Below are 19,396 nucleotides of genomic sequence, written 5' to 3'. Positions count from 1 at the left end.
AGGCATCGATGTTACGTACATTATAAGAAAACTAATCTTCTAAAATAATGAAATGTATACTTTAGCTATGCAGTTCACCTGTAAGAAAAAATATTAAGACGGGCAGTATAGTTATCACATTTTCCAACAAAAAGTAAACAGGATAATTTATGTTAACAATATCAAAATTAGCCAACAGACCACTGAGAAGACGTTTTAAGATCATAGGCCAAAAAATGGATTGCATTAAAGAATCTAGGGAATTTACTTATTTTTTATTACAGTTTCTCATAAAAATGTACCTTGGATGTCCTGCTAGTGGGTGATTTCCTGTCCGCAGATGTGGGGGTGATGTGGACATTAAGTTCCTCTTCATTGGTCCCTTCATTCTCCAGCTTTGGCTCTTCTATGTCAGCAGACTCTGACTTCTTAGGCACTAAAAATAAAAACACATTTAAATTCAGAAACAGGCTGTATGTTAATAAAATAAAAATGCGTAAAAAAAATGTGTAGTGGGTTTTGAATAACCCACCTCTTTTTTTCCTGCGGTCCCTGATGAGTTTCTGGGTGATCCTCCTCCAGCGGGGCTGAGAGCTCAGCAGCTTCAGTTTGGACACTATAGACAGGTCGTTGCTTACAGCTGGACGCAGCTCATTAAACAAGAAGCGCAAACGTTCAATGACAGGGGCACACACCTCCTTGTAAGAGCGACCTTGTTCCTGATGGGTCTAAAATAATACAAAGCACACTCGTCATTAAAAGCCCCATTCCTCTTTTGTTTTTCTTCTGTATGACAAATTACCTGCACAACATTATCCACTGGGGAATTAATAGTTCTTGTGTTTTGTTACAGTAATCATACCTTGATTAAAGAACACTTTGCCTGGTAGACCATGCGGCACACATCAATCACAGATTTAGGGAGGGACCTCTGTTTCCCTTGGTCCACACCCAAGGCACATTGACTGACAAGTGAAAGAGCAATGTGACCTGTGAGAGGAAGAGATTACGCAAATAATTTAGGATGTGAAGAGTTACTTCTAAAAGAGATTGTGTAGTGCAGAAAGGAAAGATTACAATGCATCTTTGCATAGCTGACAACAATAAAAGCCCATTTCAACAGCAAAGTGAGCCAAATTTAGCTCTTAATTTCTCCTCAAACAGCCTGTCTGGGACGAGTTGCTAGGTTACCGAGGTCTTGATGTTTGAGCAAGCAGCAGAGCAGCAGGCGTCCGACTTCCTCCACAGGGTGTTCCGGGGGGAAGGTAATGGGTGTAATAAGATGGTACTGCTTACAGCAACGCTCTATTTGGCATAGGAAGTCCTATAATGTGACAATAAAAACAAAAACATTAAAGAATGACTACATCTTTCAGCTTCACGTAGCTATGCTGTTTGGTCTTGAGTCATTGATGTTATACCTGTACCTTCACAGTGTGGTCCTGAGTGTTGTTGTCAGCTATGGCCTGCAGGAAAGGCTGTGCGTGGTCGCTGAGGGTTATTCTTCGGGAGTAGAGTTTGGCCTTGTCTGGAGTGGTTGTACCCAGGGAGCTGCAGTGGTCTTCATCCTTCTCTTCATTGTAGTTGTAGTGGATCTGGCTGGTCTGCAGGCCCCCAGAGAATATTGAGGACTGGAGCCATTCTGTGCAAATGGATAAACAATTTAAACCAATTCTAATGCAGAGTTTGGGAAAGATCTTGATTTTCAAATCAAGTTGCTTTAAAATCATTAAACCCACTGGCACATTCAATCTCCATGGGTGACAGGGGGGTGCTTTTGGCCAGGTAGGATGCATGGAGACCCAGCAGCAGCCCCAGGTTCCTCTCTGTGTCAATGAGCGGGGAGGAGAGACTGCTGAGATCTGGAGTGGTGACGGTCTCCTGGTTAGGCTAGATAAAGATGATAAAACATCAAAATATCAAATAATAGAACCAATTATGAAGAATGAAATGAACTTAGAAAGTATATTGGGAAAGCTGGTACCTCCATATACTGGCCAACACAGAAGGCCTGCATTGACTCCCTGGTGTCCTCAAACTGCAGAGCAGCTTCCAAAGCAACCACTGGATCCTCTCCTGCAAACTGGGCTGCAGAAGGAGAAAAACAGAAATGCAATTGAGATTTGGTATTAGTCAAATTTCTCTACTGCCTAAAGCAAATAACGAACAAAGGGTCAAATTTATTTCAAATAATTATATTACATCTCATTCCAAAAATATATTTTTAACCATACCCAGGATACTGTTTCCTGTTAGCGACTGGGACTGAGCCTGGAAGTCCTTGATGTCATAGACCTTTCCGTCAATTACTGTCCAGAAGCCACCATCTTTGTTGTGGTTCTCCAGGTCAGCCTTGCGAATGAGGGAAACCTCCTCATTGTTCTTGGAACTTTGCCCTGTGAAGAAAGATCCTGCCACAGCAGAAATAGAGCTAGTTACATTCTAAACAATGCCGTGAACAGCTTCTGATCTTTACCCCAAGGATTAAGATTCTACTAATTTCACATCATTGACATTGTAAAACACAACTGGTGTTATACCCATAATGCCTGGCCAGGCCAGATCCTCATTATCATCCCTCTCGTGTCCTGGGGCCAGGTGGTTGAAACGGTCAAGGTGCTCAAGGAGTCCAGCCAGGAGAGGGATAGAGCCAGTCTCCTGCATTAGACCTGCATCAATGGTGAGGAGGAGGACGATGGACACTACCAACTCGGGCAGCAGCACTCCTATCAAAGAACAAACAGCTAGGCATCCATAACTCTCTCACAGGTTCCTTAAATGTACGCATGCAGTTCATGCTGCACATAAACATTCAGCACTTGTGAGGGAGGGATTACCAGTTAGATCTCCTTCAATAACACGAGAGACTTCAGCAAAGTGGCGGCGACCGGTAGAGGCGATACTCGTTGCCACTGGGAGGATGTCTCCAATGTGAGTACACAGCAGGGCGATGTACTTTTTTAACAGGGAACCAACACCCAGAAGCTCAGGATCTGCAAAAACAACAGAGATCAAATGCTACCCATCTATAGCTATTTGTTTTTTCTCGTATGAGGATGATTACAGACAAACACTTGGGTTGAAATAAATGACTTACTGTATCCGTTGACATTCTCTGTGCCGTTGACACCTAGGTAGAGCTTGCTAACCAGCAGCCTCTGGAAGCGCAGCAGCAGGTCCAGAGATGCAGAGCGTTCTTTGCTGACATGCTCTGCCTCTAAATAGTTGGAAATACGCCGAGCAACATCCTTCAGCCTTGCGATGGTCTGGGAGGCGATGTTCCTGCAGAAATCAAATGAGTAAATCTGCTAGCAGACAGCAAGGGTGACTATATGTAGTGGTATAGGTGTAGCATGCTTCAGGCATAGAGCAGGTACCTCAACAGCTGCTGCACAAGCTGCACCAGAGGCAGGCTTTGCTTCCCTGCAGACTCGTAGATGCCAGTGTTGATGAGGTCTTTGTCCAGCATGGTGCGACAACGGTGCATGGTGGAAGCATTGGCCTCCTGCTCATCAATCTCCTTCTCTTTCTGAGCCTCCTTCTTGGCTTCAATGTCCTGTCATGAAAACAATTAAAAAATGATTCCTGTATGCAGGGAGAGGGTTATTTCAGGAGCTTAGGTATGTGGATGCAGGAGATTTTAACCATTAATGTTTAACATTCTGAATTAGTTGAAGGATTCAAATACCACACTGGGTGTCAAATAACATTTATAATTTCCAACTAATACATTTGCCCAATGGTCCAGAGCATAGGGTACGCAAATCATAAGAAATTTAATGAAAACTAAACTGAAGCCGAGTACATTATGTGAGAAAAGAGGGACGAATGATGCATTTGAACACTGACCTGTATCTCAGCAGTGATGGCTGCATTCAGTGCAGATTCCAACCCTCCATCGGCCATTAAGCTGCTGACCAACAGGTCGATCATGAAGCGACGTCCAGGGCTCACACTCATTTCATTTCCGGATGCTGGAAAAAAATAAAATATAAAATATATATATATATATATAAAGTGTCTCAGTGTCTCCAGTCCCAACCATTTTTGACTTCATAACATAGTTAATGGACTATTAAGTGTCCATTATTGTATTTAATCAGTGTTAGCAGATGTTCTGATTTGCACTCACCAGCATTAGGCAGAAGTGAGGATAATGCCCTCGCTCTTTCCTCTGCAGTGGGCAGCAGCACTGACCAGCCACTTTGGAGAACTGCTTGTGCAGCTGCTTGCACAGTATTGAGCACCCCAGCATTGCTAGCTAGAACAACCACTGTCTGCTTGAGGTTGTTGAGCAGTACGCTGCCAAGCCCCAGTCCCAGCTCCTCTGGATCCACCTGGTTACTGATGGCTGCATGGAGCTGAGGATGCAGGTTTTAGATACATTATGATCCAAAGTCCAGTGAGTCTACTGATGCAATGTTAGAAATTAGTCCCAATCGTGAACGGGTAAACTAGGCATGAGAGAAGGTGTGGAGATGCCAAGCTATTGTTGAGAAAATCTAAAGCTGCCACAAATAAATGAAACATATGTAACCAAACATCAACTGTTGACAGACTGTCGCCTACCTGGAGCCTGAGCAGGTTGAGTGTGGCGACTACCATGCATTCCTTCTCCTGTGGGGGAGGCCAGTCTGAGCTGCCGTCCATCCCCTCGCTGACCTGTCGCAGGAGCAGGTCCAGCTGCTCAAAGGTCATGGGGCAAACGTCCACCACAAAGGGCACACGCTGCCCAACAGACCACTCTGAGCATGAGGACCAGGCGAAGCTCTGAAAACAAGCAAACACTAAGTGTTACAAGTTTTGGGTCTATCACTATAAGCATATAAAAATAATCAATGACAGTAATGTATTACCTGTCCTGGGCCACAGGAAATTCCCACTATGTGTTTGGAGTTGAGCCCTGGGAGTGCCTTAGGCTGCTTCTTGTTAGAAAAGAGTGTATCAAAGTGTTGTAGCTTATCATTGCTGCCCCAACTGTGCACTTCTCCGTCGTCAGTAAGGGCAAGGCAGTGTGTAGATCCCACAGCAACATCCACAACTTTTTTTCCTGATTGCAAAGACAACAGGCAAAGATTAGTCTCTATTCTAAAAGCTTCTCAAGATAATATACATATACAAGACAATAGTCAACTCACCCTGTAGACTGTCAAGCAACTTGGGGTAGCGAACATGCTCATCGGTGCCATGACCAAGGCGCTGGTTGTCTCCCTTTCCCCAGGTGTACACTTGGCCATCTTTGGTGAGGGCAACTGAAAACTGGCTGCCGCAGCACACCTTCACTATGTCCAGGTCCTGCAGTTTTTCCACAAGTTTGGGCGTCTTGCAGCCATCACTGCCTCCTCGGCCCAGTTTACCATAGTCTCCATCCCCCCAGGACCACACCTGACCTGTGGAAACACACAGAGACGGTGAATAAAAATACAAACACTTAACTGTGGGTGAGTCTGAAAAAGACTGTTCTTACCATTCTCTGTCACAGCAAGTGTTTGTGCATCACCGCTTCCACATGCCACATCCACCACCTTTAGGCCCTTCAGTGCCGTCACCAGCATGGGTGTGGTCTGGTCTTCACTGGAGCCTAGAAACCCAATCAGAAGACAATTCTTTAAGTGATAAAACAGACAAACATGTCATTATTCCAGCTGAGGCTGTGTATAGCAGTTCAAAGCAGATGGAGCTTACCGTGGCCCAGACGGCCGTAGTTCCCTCTGCCCCATGTATAGAGTTCTCCATCAGCAGTAATTGCAGCGCTGTACGTGCTCCCACAAGCAATGTGCACCACATGCTTTCCTGTCTGTTTCCCATTGAAGGCTGCGATCATTGCAGGCTCTTCTAGATACCTGAAATAAAGGGAAAATAGAGATGTAGAAGATTGAAATGGTCCTCTGATAGTTACAAGACGCTTTTAAGGAATCTTTCTAATAATTGTAAAGTATTGTTTGTGTCTTTTTTAAAGGAACTGCTAGTGTTGAATGTTTTCATTCTTGCTTAAAATTCAGTTAATGGCAGCTGTGAAAACTGTCTTTGGTGTAATAGCATCAAACATTACTACAATATCCTAGATATAATGAATAATTTCATAATGAATAATTTAACTAGGTTTTGGGGGATTTAGTTCCCCAAATGCCCAAAATCTACATCTTTACGGTTTGTGAATGTCAGTATTAGAGTCAGTATTATAAGTCCTCAATCTGGAAGTATTTTATATTTTATATTAGATGACAAGGTGGAAATGCACACGTGGGGTGGCCCTTATGGAATCTAGTTGCTTACGTGGTGTCTCCATGTCCAAGGCGGCCTCCATCGCCGCAACCCCAGGAGAACACCTCCCCATTGGATGACAGAGCCAAGTAATGTTGCCCGTCAGGATGTGCTGCTAGCTTCAAAATCTTCCTGGAGCTCAGACCATGGATTAGCATAGGAGCCTGCAACAAAATAATTCAGTGACTCACTGTCTCACAGAAAGCAGATGACGAGATTCTTCCTTTTTTTTCGGAACAGGGCTAAATCCTTAGAGAGGGTACATAAACAAACAGAAAACACATGTGCACGAGAACTGACCAGGGTTGTGCTCTTGTAGTTTTGCGTGTAAACAGCACCACTGCTGCACAGGATGAGAAAGCCCTTCTCTGAACAGACAATTTGTGAGACTCCAAGGCTTGACAGGGCTTTACACTGAATGGGGCCATTAACATTGGCGTAAAGCTTCCAGCCCAACAGGCCCCAGGCGATCACCTCCTGCAAGGTTCCCTGGAACAAGACGAGCCAGAGAGGGAGACAAAGTCAGTTACATGGTGATTAAGTGCCATTTTGGCTGTAATTTCTCCTTTGGCAGAAATACATAACCATAATCAAATGTGACATGAATTTTATACACAGTTTTTAAAAAGGTTTTCCAAAGGAGGATCACACTTGTGTGAAGTCTGATAATGCCCCCTGTTTATTCATGCTTTTTGTCCCACCATATCACACCACTAAACAGGACACAATGTGCACATATAACAAATATATATAGCACAACAATGATAAAACAGGCACACAACTCAAGTAATTCTTGAAAGAGTAGTGTCGCTGACCTAAAACAAATAAGATAAGTAATGATTCAAGCATTGCCAGTTGATAAAAAAACATTTTTTAAAAAAGAGTTGTCACCTTGTGTGATGTGGGGGAGTTGCAGTGTGGAGGGCTGCATGGAGAAGCCAAGCGGTCCAGGTGAGCCATGATCACCACAGCTGTTTGCCGTAGGTCAATAGCCAGGTCATTATCCTGAGGCAAGGTCAGGTAGCGCAGGAAACTCTCATTTGGACTCAGGGGGGAAGCGAGGATCTGGAAATAACAGCAATCAACCGCAAAGTACTTATTAGCTTGAGTCTCATTCAGGAATAAGACAAAAGGGGTATTTGAAGACAGGTGTCACCCAAGCAACACACGGGACAACAGACATTCATCTGATAACATTTAGTTTAAGAGGTGTCTTGTTCTCTCATTGTCCTATCTTCAAGTGATGTAAAAAAGAGGAAATGTTCACCTCAGCCTCCTCTTCAGGAATGGGCTCCTCCTTGCTGCTGTGTATGTTCTGAAAGCGCTGCAAGAGGGGCAGCAGAGGGGCGCTGGTTCCCTGGGTGGAGCGCTCGTTGTCCATCTCTCTGGTGCCACTTTCCCACAGGCGCAGCAGCAGCATAACGGCAGACAGCAGCTGACTGGACAGACACAGTGACAAACACATTAAGTGAGCAGTGGGGGAGCAGTAGATTTCAGCTGCAGGAGGATATCAGCATAGGCAAATCAGCAGGTATTAAGGGTGTCTGGTTACCTGAGAGTGCCCCTCTGTACAGCTAGCTCCAGCAGTATGGCCAGGGCCAGGTGCTGGTCCTGAAGAGGAATGTTGCCTTTGGTGCTGGCACTTCCATGTACGTCACTGGTCCCAAAGGAGATAATCACAGAACATTAATCTAACACATCTTACAATATACAAAATTAGTGATTGATCAGAAAATAACGAACCTGAGGAACTTGGTGGCCCTCTCAACAACTTCGAGCCACACTGATGATACAGTTCCCTCATCAAACAGTGTAGCCTCTGGTAGAGCACGCAGGGCATCCAGAGACTCCTGGAGGAGCTCACTGCAAAGATCTGCATCATCTCCTGTAAAACAAAAACCTCTTCTGTTTTATAAACGGCATACTGGCAAGTTACATAGAGGCTAAAATAGGGCTGTGCAATATGACAATATATATTGCGTAACGACTGAAAAACGTTTAGCATTATATATTGTCAATATAAATCACACTACAGAAATATGTGTTGTCATTTGGGCGATGCTTTGCGTTCTTCCACACGGCATGGATGCAGGCACGAAATCTGCATGAAGGCAACACACAACACAAACAAACATGGAGGGAAGTGAACTTGGAGAAGGACTCCAACCAGCCAAGACAAAACAAGGAGCTCCTACCTAAAAGCTACTTCTGTTTCATGGGTGTGGTGTGAGTATGAAAAGTCTGACACAGGGCCATTTTATATGAATTATTCATGGGAATTACAGAAAATGTGCTATATCGTTATCTGAATATGAAATGACTGACATCAGGATATGTGATTTTGGTCATATCGCACGGCCCTATACAAAAATATAAAATGTACAATTTTCCAACTTTTACATTATTTAAGTTTACAATATGTTCCCCATCTTTTTCTAAATCTAAAACTAAAAAGCAATAAATGCACACAAGCATATGATGGACTGCAAATTCACTAAAATCTGAAAAAATCTAAAACAGACTTCCTTATTCAATAGTATTTAATAATAAATAATTATAGCAAATGAGAGCAATTTGCACATCACTTATTGATTCTGAGATGCTTGACGATGCTTGACAAGAATCTTCAAGAACCTAGAAATCAATCAGATTAAATGGTCCTAATCCTGACCCTTGAAGGACCTCAAAATCAAAAAAGCTCTATAATATCCACAATTTGTACATGTGTTCATTCAGCAGGTGGCGGGTGAAAGAACACACTGTTACACTTCTGTTATTCTTACAGTGTATTCCAGGAATACAGCTAGACTGTGGACAAGAGGCTTAACCCGTCGTGTGTGTGTGTGTGTGTGTGTGTGTGTGTGTGTGTGTGTGTGTGTGTGTGTGCGTTGCTCATGTTACAGGAAGGCTACAGAGAAGAGGCCGGCTCTTTGTTCCCACCCAGTCCCTATGGACAGGCAGCTCTCAACCTCACATCAGTGAACGTAACAAAAACAGCATCTCTACATGCCAAGCTAACAACGAGAGACAGCCAAAGTTGTTCATTATCAGATGTAAAACTGCAGTTCAATACAGTCCAACTACAGCCTAAAATGAAACTCTATTCAACTCCTCTGTGACAGAAATTGATCATTGATCGTTCCTAATTTATCTGCCTGTAATGGGGACTTGTTAATGCATGACGATTCAGAGCTACATTCGACAAAATGGCAATTTTTCATGTTGGATACATTCCTATCCCACACCAGTAGGAATGTAACAAACAAGTCTCCCTGGCCCTATCCGGCATAAACTCCTGCAGTCCTTCATCTAGCGAAGACCACAAGCTAAGGCTAAAAACATAGCACTGAGAAATGTGTAGGGGTTGTTTACTATGAGCAACATGGTGCAACACATTCATTCACAGCTGTTGAGCAAAGCTCCATTACCATGACAGCAGCTATCATCACCACCACTAGGTCACAAAACGTCTTCACTGTCAGTATCCCGACACATTCTTACCTGACCTCCAGGCCCGACGCAAGAACGCAAAGGCAAAAGAGAGAGCTGCCCTGGACCCAACTCTGGCCAGACCTTCCACGCCTTTACTGGTTGGACGAGGGCTGAAAAAAACAAAGCAAAATACACAGGGATTCACACAAGTTGTATGTTTTATGTTTAAGAGGCCTCCATAAGTAAAACACAGTGTGCACTCACACATCACACTGCAGGGTTTAACTCAAACAAGCATGGACACGAAGAAACTGTACTGTATTTTGTACATTATAACTGTACTGGCTCTATCTATAGCTAATTATTAGTTCTTGTTACCTCTTATTGTCAGCAGCAGGCAGTGGTGGGCTGGGGGGCGTCTTCCAGCGGACCTTGTACTTTTCTTCCATCATGCTGTGGCTGAGAGAGATGAGGTAGCGTTCCAGGATGACCAGGCGCTGGCGCAAGCGCTGGGCAGACAGGGCGCTTTTGGCCATCTGACCCGAGAGCTTCTGCTGGTCGTCAACCAGGACCATGAGACAGTCCTTCAATTCAGTCTCATCTACATACACACATAAGGAAAGGGGCAATGAAAGCATAACTAACCTAAACAAAATGGCACATATTTGACACCTATAAGTACCTCTCACAGAAAAACATTAAACTAAAGCAATGGGACTTTGTATGGAACCAACAGTGTGCACAATGCTTTTAAAAATATTTCACTACCCATGAAAATTTGCATTTTCATTTGTCAAGTAACAATTTATCAATAGCACAAAGCAGAGGGTATGAAGCCATAGTACAGCCTTGGGGCTGAGAATTTAGAGAATTTAGTATAAGTATGTCGTATAGTATGCATAGAAGGCTCTGTACTTTTATGTTTACCAATCTTTATACACTAACAGCATTGTGTTTCAAGAAAGGGTCCTATGACACTGGTGGACACTATGGCAGAATTATTGCTTGTAGTCTTGACTGTTTCTTAATGTAAAAAAAATTGAATATTTTCCACATTCAATATTATCTCCACTGGCCTTTATCACAATCAGTCCTTTGTTCTGATCTGGTTCAAGAGAAAATGCTTTATTATGAATCTATACAGCAGCGCTGCAGGGTAGACAAGATGGGCCAAAATAGCAGGTCTGAAATCCACTTAAGCTTTATGTAAGCCAGACTGGCCTGAGGTTGTATTAGCCACACTACAGTCAGCTGTGCTCGGCTGTCAGGACAGATATGTATTCCAGTCAGACAAAGTCTCTAACTATTTATTTTACATTGTCCATTGCTAAAAAGTAACTTTTGCTAGAAAACTACCAAAAGAGAGGAAAAACAAATCCACTGCAAAGAATCACAGCAAATGTGTCATATGTCCCTGCACCATCCTGGTTTTAAAACAATATGTCGGGTCTGGGCTCTAACTGCTGTTCCAGATATCTGAACATTCGATGGAAAAGCAGGAAGTATGCTGTTTGAACTTTAAGCATCAAAGACAGAGCACTCGTCCACTGAGCGATCCAGTTACACTCCAGTACAATCAGACCAGTGTGATTTCCTGACTCAGTCAATAAAAAAAGAGAAAGAAGCAACCAAGTAGCTACTAGCAAAGACTGCATTCGGTACGCATGTAGACCCTCCCCCCAGTCCAATGCTTATCTCCCACCACCATAACACCGTCCCACCCAGTCTTGCCAGTAAACACAGCTAGGGTGAGAGACGCTACCCCGTGTTAGGCCACATTATAACGCCTACCAAGATTACACTCCGAGGGGTAAAAATAACCACTCAGACCTTCAGACTGCAAGTTGTCATTTCAGAGTTTCCACACCTCACGTGCCAGCAAACATGCACAGATCAGCAGGGCCTGACAGACGTGAAATTGATAAACAGAGAGGTTGGCCATGTGTCGAAATGGTCAGTATCATTGCATCTGGTCGACATTTAGGTGTTGTGAAACCATGTGCTGTCAGCATGGTATTAATTACCCTACTTGGAAACAGAAAGGCGTAAAATAACACGAGTCACAACAGGAAAATAGGGCAGCATCATAGTAGTAGGCCACAACGGGATATTTTGTAGCCTGCCACATCTTAACCTTGTTCAGGTCACCCTCTCACCTGGCTGCCTCCCCCAGTCCCAGGTCTCAATGATAGAGTGATGCACAGATGTTGACGTCTCCTCCTCCTCTTTCTTCTCTTTGTCGTTGGGTTCATCCTTCTTCTGAGTTCCAAAGCAGTCAGTGCAATCCTCTGAAATCATCAAAAGACCTTCATTTCCACCAGCAAGATTAAAAAGCTGTCCCTGGCTCATACAGTCCTTAGATTGTGTTTAAAAATGCACCATGGCATCATAAACAAATGACAGCAATGTGCATACCTATAAAAAACATAGAAGGTAAAAGAATGCTGTACTCTCTCAGTGCCATACCTGGGTGAGCTGATTCCTCTCCATTGAATGTTATCTCCTCATCTTTTACCATTTCATTCCACATCTCACTCAGGCCTTCTGGAGAGAATGCCCGCTGCCAAAGGAAACAGAAAGCACATTTAGAAAATCAACTTTAAAATCTTTATCTGTTCCTCTGTTTGTGTGTTCTGCATGGTTATGTCAGACAGGCTATGATCACATTATGAGGTCATTATAATCTCAGCTTAAATGGATCTAGTGAACTTGGGTCAACTTGTTTTTGTGTTATATTATACTAAAAATATTCTCTTCTCACTCACATAGAAAAACATTCAGAAAATAACCATTCCATGTGTGTTATTTGTCTTTAATTCATTTTACTTTAGATTTTTTAACATTTGGCACAAACATTAGAGAAACATCTGTTTCACTTGTGGAAAGAAATCTTCTTCATAGTTAAGAAACATTATATCGTTAAGCTAAGAAAAGAAACGACAAACTCATGTCAAATATAAGTAAAGAATGAGAACAGAAAATAGCTGCTTTACTTCCAACTAATTTGAGGATACACCTGCTGTCAAATCTGTGTCATCGCCCCAGTGGTACACCATTCATACTTTGCTTCAGTAAGAAACACTCACTCAAGTGGAGAGCCAACTCAAGGACCTAATGTTTTCAGTGTCAAAAACATGTTAGCTCACAGATGACACCAAACCAGACACATAACACTAAAGCTGCCTTCAGCACTGGGGAGAGCTATAATGATGGGAAAACATGACACCCTTCCCCAATTTTAGTTCTCATTTGGTAACGCAAATCAATTTTCAAGTTCAGGTTGAGTCCAGACAGGCTGCAATTTGTGGAGGTGAGAGCAACCAGCTATTTTGTAGCACAGTGGATCCAGGGTGTTCTTCTCTGAATCTGTCATATATTGATAAAATACCTCATAATTACAACCAACATGAGTTTGTTTTCACAACATAGATCTTTCTTTTAATTACCCTTTCACCTGAACCTACAGATTATGGGCTTCACTGCTTTTCACATTACAGGAAAAACAATAATCATCTGTGCATGAGGCTTCATACAGCTTGCAGGCCAGTGGTTGCAGAGATGTCCTAAGTGATCAGGTATGTCAGCTTATTACAACCAATGCAGCCCCTATAACTCAACGCTCAGTTTGACTCTGACCATGTTAAAGTAGCAGACTATTGGATTTATGTTAATGTGCTATCAGTGAGACAGTAAGGTTCAGAGGTTTTGCAGTCAGTCCCCAACATGATGCAACAGTCAGACTGACAACAACCTAGAAATGATGCAGTTTCTAAAAGAAACTCAGCAGTACAGTCATTTTAGATAGCAAAACACAGCTGGTAGTGCTGCAGCAGATGCAGATGAATGTATTCAATAATCAACATTTACTAAGACAATAGAGCAAAATGTAATGTTTCATTCAGCTGAGGCAAATATGACAAATACAGTCAAACTCAGCCCAAAAAGTATCAGGCTGTCCTCTTAATCTGAAAAAGTAATAATTTCTATATGATTCACTCCCTCATGTACACATACCTGTAAGTCTATCTTCAGCCATTTGTCATGAAATCTCAGCTGAGCATCGAGGGTAAAAGATGTAGAAGGCATCTTCCCCTCTCCTCTCCTGGCTGCAAACGCAGCCAACCTGCAGCATAAAGAGATGAAAGGGTGTGTTATAAGACAAATTAAAAACTCAGGGTTAGAGGAGAATCAGCTAATAATGACTGGCATTATAATGTGCCTTTTAATGAATGAGGATAAAGCTTTGTGCCCAACACTGGCACACACCTTTCCAGGCCTGTCTCCTTTGTGTTGTGAAGGCCAGAGACAATTTACCTTTTACAACCACGCTGATTGGACTAGGTATGATGTAAGTAAGACTGATCACTATGCCAGTTCAACCAGATTATTGATTATTGATTGATGCATTTGTTGCTTTGATTATACTGAATGAAATCATGAGTTGAATAGAGGCAATAAATAGTCGACGGAATTACATTTCCCTGTCAAGAACACCAGCACATATATTGGAGAAAATCTACCTCACCTTGACTTGGATAAAAACGCAGTTCATCAGCTCTCGGTTTAAAGATTAACATTGTTAGATTGACATTTCCTCAAATTTGTGAACTTGCACAGTCAGGACAAATCAGCATAACCAACCAACAGTATCAAGCAAACATAAACAGAAGGGAAGCCCAACGCCGGTTGTCATCCATGATTGAATCACTCCTTTATCAGTGACAGGTCTTATAATACACACACCAACATTAGACAGCAGCTAAGTTACGTCTGAATATTGCTGCTGTTTTGAGAGAGGTTCAGTTTAAGTAACGTTACACAGAATGCTTTAACCCTAACTGGGTCAACCTTTTCAATTACATATGCGATTATAACTAAGATTTTCTTACTTAATCTAAAAAGTACAATTGTGACATGTAACTATAATGTGTACCTTGCATTAGCATCATTAACATAATTAACGTGAGAGTTTAAGGCCAAAGATGTATCCATAACTGAAACGTTACAGGAGACGTTGGGAGGAGAACGACAATATCGTAGCATTAAATGCTAGCAAGGACACAATCTCTGTTAACCTTGATAAAGTGGCTATTACCTGCTTATCACAGCGGTATGATAACAGACACTAGTCCAGCGGGTAATAACACACACTGACACAGCATCTAACGCTCATAACGCAACACCTAATGCTAGGTAACGTTCACATTAGCTTGGCGGCTAAGGCTAACTTCTTAGCTTGCTACACAGCTAACACTAACACAGCGTAAGCTAGCTAACGCTAACCATCATCCAGGCAACGATGAACCAGCTCCAGTGTGATGACACCGACCCGAGAGAGCAGCAGCGTCCCGGCGAGCTCAGCAACACAACGGGTGACAGGTCAGTTTCGACAATACGTTTGTTTCTTACCTGCAGCGGTCTCTTCTCGAGCTATTCTCGTCCCCTCAGCTGCTTTGCTGCATTAACAAACGCTCATAATGGATGATTGACAGGTCGCGGACTGGGGCACGAGGCATGGAAACAAATTACGTAGTCGTAACTGGGAGATTCAATGCGATTGATCTGTACCACGACAGCCCGCTGGGGCGGGGTTTCTAATGAGAGCGGATCCGTTGGCCATAGATTCTACTCCGCCCGCTCGTGCTGGCCAGTGTAGTAATATAAGCGGATTGGAGGCGGGACATAGGAGGGGCGGGGTTAGCCTAGAAGGAAGGCAAACTGTCCGCTAGGGGGCGGTGTGTCTCCAGGAAAGGGGGGGGGGTATTTATTTCACAGTTGATTTATTTAGGGACAGTTATATATTTAATATAGCTTTAGATGTGTATTTAATTATAGCGTTTGTTTATTTAACTTATATTTAAATACTTCAACCAATAACTTTATACAATGATTAAACCAGTATCCTACTTAAAACTAATTTAATAAAACAGTTTTGAATTGAATGTTGCATAATTCGGTTGTGTAACTTTGCTATTTGATATGTCTGCTGCTATTTTATCTATTTGACCAACAGCAACCTCAGAAATGTGGGTTCCTGGTGATTAATTATGTACTTCTTATTTTGAGTATCTGTACAAAGGCCATGAAGTATATGTGGGATCATCTTCCTGAGTCCGCTGAATGTTCATTTTTAATGTAATGTCATGTTTTCCACAACAGGGCGAAGAGATATTCCAGAAAAAAGATTAGCAAGATAGCTGGATCTGTTAATACATTCTATTAATATAATTTCAGTAATCCATCATTAAGGGATTATTGGATGGGACAGCACCCCAAATTGTGAGAGGTCCAGTATGCCAGGCCCTATGTGTGTGAAGAAGGTAAAATATCTTTCTGACAAACTAAACGAATGGCATTAACATTTAATTTAGGGGCAAGGAAAAAGCTATAATGACACATTCAGAAACAGTATTTATCCCCTTGGGTTTTGTGTCGAGAGTTAAGGTCTAGTTCAGTTTTGGTTCAGTAATGACACTATATGATATGATTCTATAAAAAAGGCATCTGTTGTCTCACTCCAGCAGCAATGGTGAGAGGTCTAAGTGTAATGTTTGACAGTTAATTTCAGACTGGTTCCTTCCTTTTTGCTCAAGGGGATATTTTTGTGTCCTCAGGTAGGAGGAAGACTAGTGTTTAAATGAAGAACATGATTCACAAGGCAGACAGCTCCTATTCCAGTGCAGCTCTCTCCTCTCCTTTCTAATTTGTACTTTCCAGAACAGCTGAACATAGTAGTTTTGATGTGGTCCCTTTAGAATTGGGCCTTCAGTGCCATTTCATTCATTATCTAGGAGGCTTTGTGTCTGATGCAACAAAAATATAAACAGACTGTCACTGCAATGTGCAGGCAATGTCTATCATATAGTATATCATTTATCATATAGTATATTTATTCATCTCTCAGTGCAGTGAGAGTAATGCCGGGATGGCGCAGCCTGGTGCTCCAGGAACCGCACATGCGCACTGTCTCACTTCCTAAACACGAAGTTGGCTTAGACCTTCGGTCACTCTGCTGGTTAAACCTAACGAGCAGCAGCCACAGTAATGGCTGTGGACTCAGAGCCAGGCGGCGTTTCGTTGCCTGTAGCTGGAATAGTGATAGCAGTAGTGTCAAGTTTCATCAATGGGTCGACATTTGTGCTTCAAAAAAAGGGGATATTACGCTCCCGCGACAGAGGTAGACAGAAACAGCTGATAAGCAGACGGACATTAGCATTAGCTTCATGACTATATAACGTTACGTGGGTAGAAGTGAGGAAGCCATGCGAGTTGTATCATTAAGTCTGAACTCTTCACTGTATGTTCCACAGGCGGCTCGTACCTCACAGATGTGGTGTGGTGGTCTGGGACATTGTCCAGTGAGTATAGCGCCATCTGTCGGCTCTGGATGCACAAAAGAAATCACACTTTGAGTTCCGTGTGCAGCTGACTTCATTTAAAACACTATTCTCAATGAATGTTTGATGTTTTGACTCATGTGTTTATGAATGTCATTAGTGGCTGTCGGTCAAATTGGGAATTTCCTGGCGTACAATGTGGCCCCTGCTGTGATAGTGACACCACTGGGAGCCCTGGGAGTGTTGTTTGGGTAAGTCCGAGAGAGAAGGGTTTTTTATTTTTCAGCATTTGGCTTGAAACTGTGATCTGGTTTGGCCAGCTTCCAAACACCATACGGTGAATACAGCAGCATAATGCAGCAACATAATGCTTTCCCCCCCTCTTTTTATTTTTAATTATTTTAGGAGATTTGTCCTTATGTCTGAATTTTCACAGACAGTATCTGATCAGGCCGGTTTATTACCTCAGGCAATGTAAAGTTGTGGTTAATTATTCATTCTTTTTACTGGCAAATTTTAATATGGAAATGGTTTGCTTTTAATACAATTTCAATCTGTATAAATGATTTTGGTCCCATGACATTAAGCGATCATGAACTGCTTTAATCTACACTGTATCATTTTACATCTGCCAAGCACAAGAGTGCAGAGTCAACATTTAAAACTATTCCAGTCGTCTTGTGTATCTTTGCAACAAGATGGTGTTTTTTTGCGATGCAGGGCGGTGCTGGCCTCTTGGATCTTGAAGGAGAATTTAAATATCCTGGGAAAGCTTGGCTGTGTGTTATGTTGCTGTGGCTCCGTTGTGCTCATCATCCATGCCCCTAAAGCAGTGGCTGTAACGTCGAGACTGGAGTTAGAGATGAGGCTATTTGACCCAGGTGATACAATTGATAAATGTGTATTCCAGAATTATTGAAGATAAATATACTGTTTACAGTAATATAAATGACAATATCATTTTTCATCCTGCAGTGTTTGTGCTTTATGCCCTCTTGGTGGTCCTGTTGCTGGTCGTACTAATCGTGTGGATTGCTCCAGCTCACGGCTCATCAAACATCATGGTGTACGTTGCCATATGTTCCCTCTTGGGAAGCTTCACAGTTCCGAGCAGCAAAGGACTTGGTCTCGCTGCACAGGACGTCTTTGGAGAAGGGCCCCCGAGCAGCAGAGCTGTGGCTCTCTTCCTGGGTTTGCTGGGGACGTTGGCCGTCAGCATCCTGATACAGTTTGTCTTCATCAACAAGGCCTTGGAGTGTTTCAGCTCCAACACCTTCGAAGCCATATACTATGTGACCTTTACGTCCACTGTAATTTTTGCTTCTGCTCTTCTCTTCAAGGAGTGGACTGCACTAACTTTAACTGACAGTCTTGGCATGCTTTGTGGTCTGGCGACAGTGTTTGTCGGGGTCGTTTTGCTCCGCATTTCCCAAGAGGCTTTGATCACTTGGAAGAAGAAGACTGATTGAGATGCCTTCGTATGACTTTTGCCAAACTGCATTTCTTATACCACTATGAGAGATTTGTCCTGTGCAAACTTCAGTTCAAGTGACCAAAGCAACAGTATATTTATTATAACTACTTTCACCAACATTATACTTGAGTGCTTGCGGTTCCTTGTGAGCAGTTCTTAGTTACTGTGTAATAATAACCATTCCTTTTTTAATTTTCATTAATATTCACAACTGCAGCACTCATCATGTGACTGTCACTTCCCCTCTAACAGCTTTCAAACAGCACACTCAAATATAGCTTGGGGAGCAGTTAATTTGTCAACTTCACACACTAATTTAAACCAAACACTGGTGCTTGGTTAAATAGGAACTGAAAATAATTTTGTTTACTCTCATGTAGAGTGTTACCCTCACGGCTTTAATGTTCTCCTATCGCTGAACTGTATCAGTGTGGAATCGCCTACACTTTGACTTATTCAGTGTGCCTCTGAGTCTGAATTATTCAGTGTCATTTCAGAAGCAGTGTCTTTAGTGCCGGACTTGTGTAGAAGATGACATTCAACAATGACTGAATCTTTTAATGGAGGGATTTGTAAAGCTGATATGACAAATATGAACTTTTGCTCTGGAGCCATTAGCTGTTGTGTCATGATGTGTTGTGCCTACATGTTGTTAACAAGTAATTAAAACATAATTGAGATTATTATGGATTTTTATGTACATTATTTAACTGTTTACACTCATTTCTACAACAGCATGTGTCAGCTTTGGGCTGGCTTCGGTGAGTCTTTGTCATACAGAAGGGTGACGGAGATGAAGAATCTAACTAACTAATAAATCAAACTACTTAAATATCACCTGTAAAATATTTTGGCTTTCCTCATACCAGGTTTTTAATACACAGTCAGGTTTTTCGAGAAAGAAAAAACT

General features: G+C 42.4%; 2 protein-coding genes across 5 annotated transcripts in view; one reads left to right on the top strand and one right to left on the bottom strand.

Moving 5' to 3' along the window:
- herc2 (HECT and RLD domain containing E3 ubiquitin protein ligase 2) overlaps positions 1-15,223 on the bottom strand; it is a 43,488-nt gene extending 28,265 nt beyond the window's left edge. The window contains exons 1-31 of one of the 2 annotated variants that reach the window (XM_051376680.1): positions 15,085-15,223; positions 13,690-13,798; positions 12,142-12,235; positions 11,832-11,963; positions 10,054-10,276; positions 9,745-9,845; positions 7,987-8,128; positions 7,796-7,900; positions 7,511-7,682; positions 7,135-7,308; positions 6,544-6,732; positions 6,256-6,407; positions 5,665-5,822; positions 5,447-5,560; positions 5,118-5,369; positions 4,836-5,029; positions 4,549-4,749; positions 4,112-4,340; positions 3,829-3,953; positions 3,357-3,535; positions 3,077-3,261; positions 2,817-2,972; positions 2,520-2,705; positions 2,214-2,390; positions 1,964-2,067; positions 1,719-1,869; positions 1,407-1,621; positions 1,171-1,303; positions 842-969; positions 512-707; positions 282-415 (exon numbers count right to left, since the gene is read on the bottom strand). In XM_051376680.1, the coding sequence (XP_051232640.1) occupies positions 282-415; positions 512-707; positions 842-969; positions 1,171-1,303; positions 1,407-1,621; positions 1,719-1,869; positions 1,964-2,067; positions 2,214-2,390; positions 2,520-2,705; positions 2,817-2,972; positions 3,077-3,261; positions 3,357-3,535; positions 3,829-3,953; positions 4,112-4,340; positions 4,549-4,749; positions 4,836-5,029; positions 5,118-5,369; positions 5,447-5,560; positions 5,665-5,822; positions 6,256-6,407; positions 6,544-6,732; positions 7,135-7,308; positions 7,511-7,682; positions 7,796-7,900; positions 7,987-8,128; positions 9,745-9,845; positions 10,054-10,276; positions 11,832-11,963; positions 12,142-12,235; positions 13,690-13,761 (4,773 nt within the window). In that variant the 5' untranslated portion in view covers positions 13,762-13,798; positions 15,085-15,223. The remainder of the gene's footprint in view (positions 1-281; positions 416-511; positions 708-841; positions 970-1,170; positions 1,304-1,406; positions 1,622-1,718; positions 1,870-1,963; positions 2,068-2,213; positions 2,391-2,519; positions 2,706-2,816; positions 2,973-3,076; positions 3,262-3,356; positions 3,536-3,828; positions 3,954-4,111; positions 4,341-4,548; positions 4,750-4,835; positions 5,030-5,117; positions 5,370-5,446; positions 5,561-5,664; positions 5,823-6,255; positions 6,408-6,543; positions 6,733-7,134; positions 7,309-7,510; positions 7,683-7,795; positions 7,901-7,986; positions 8,129-9,744; positions 9,846-10,053; positions 10,277-11,831; positions 11,964-12,141; positions 12,236-13,689; positions 13,799-15,084) is intronic. The other variant, XM_051376681.1, reaches the window with a different exon arrangement.
- Positions 14,703-19,169, top strand: nipa1 (NIPA magnesium transporter 1). 3 transcript variants are annotated; one of them, XM_051376707.1, is made up of 5 exons: positions 14,703-15,054; positions 16,986-17,033; positions 17,173-17,263; positions 17,733-17,893; positions 17,988-19,169. In XM_051376707.1, exons 1-5 carry the CDS (start codon positions 14,994-14,996, stop codon positions 18,479-18,481), a joined length of 855 nt encoding a protein of 284 aa, XP_051232667.1. In that variant the 5' UTR covers positions 14,703-14,993; the 3' UTR covers positions 18,482-19,169. The 3 variants fall into 3 exon arrangements, with proteins under 3 accessions (XP_051232667.1, XP_051232666.1, XP_051232664.1); XM_051376706.1 differs by lacking the exon at positions 14,703-15,054 and adding an exon at positions 16,639-16,852 and having other exon boundaries at positions 18,054-19,169; XM_051376704.1 differs by lacking the exon at positions 14,703-15,054 and adding an exon at positions 16,640-16,852.
- Positions 19,170-19,396: the final 227 nt, after the last annotated feature.

The sequence above is a fragment of the Dicentrarchus labrax genome, unplaced genomic scaffold (assembly GCF_905237075.1).
Source record: "Dicentrarchus labrax unplaced genomic scaffold, dlabrax2021, whole genome shotgun sequence".
NCBI lineage: Eukaryota > Metazoa > Chordata > Actinopteri > Moronidae > Dicentrarchus > Dicentrarchus labrax.
This window is presented reverse-complemented; position numbering and strand designations above follow the sequence as displayed.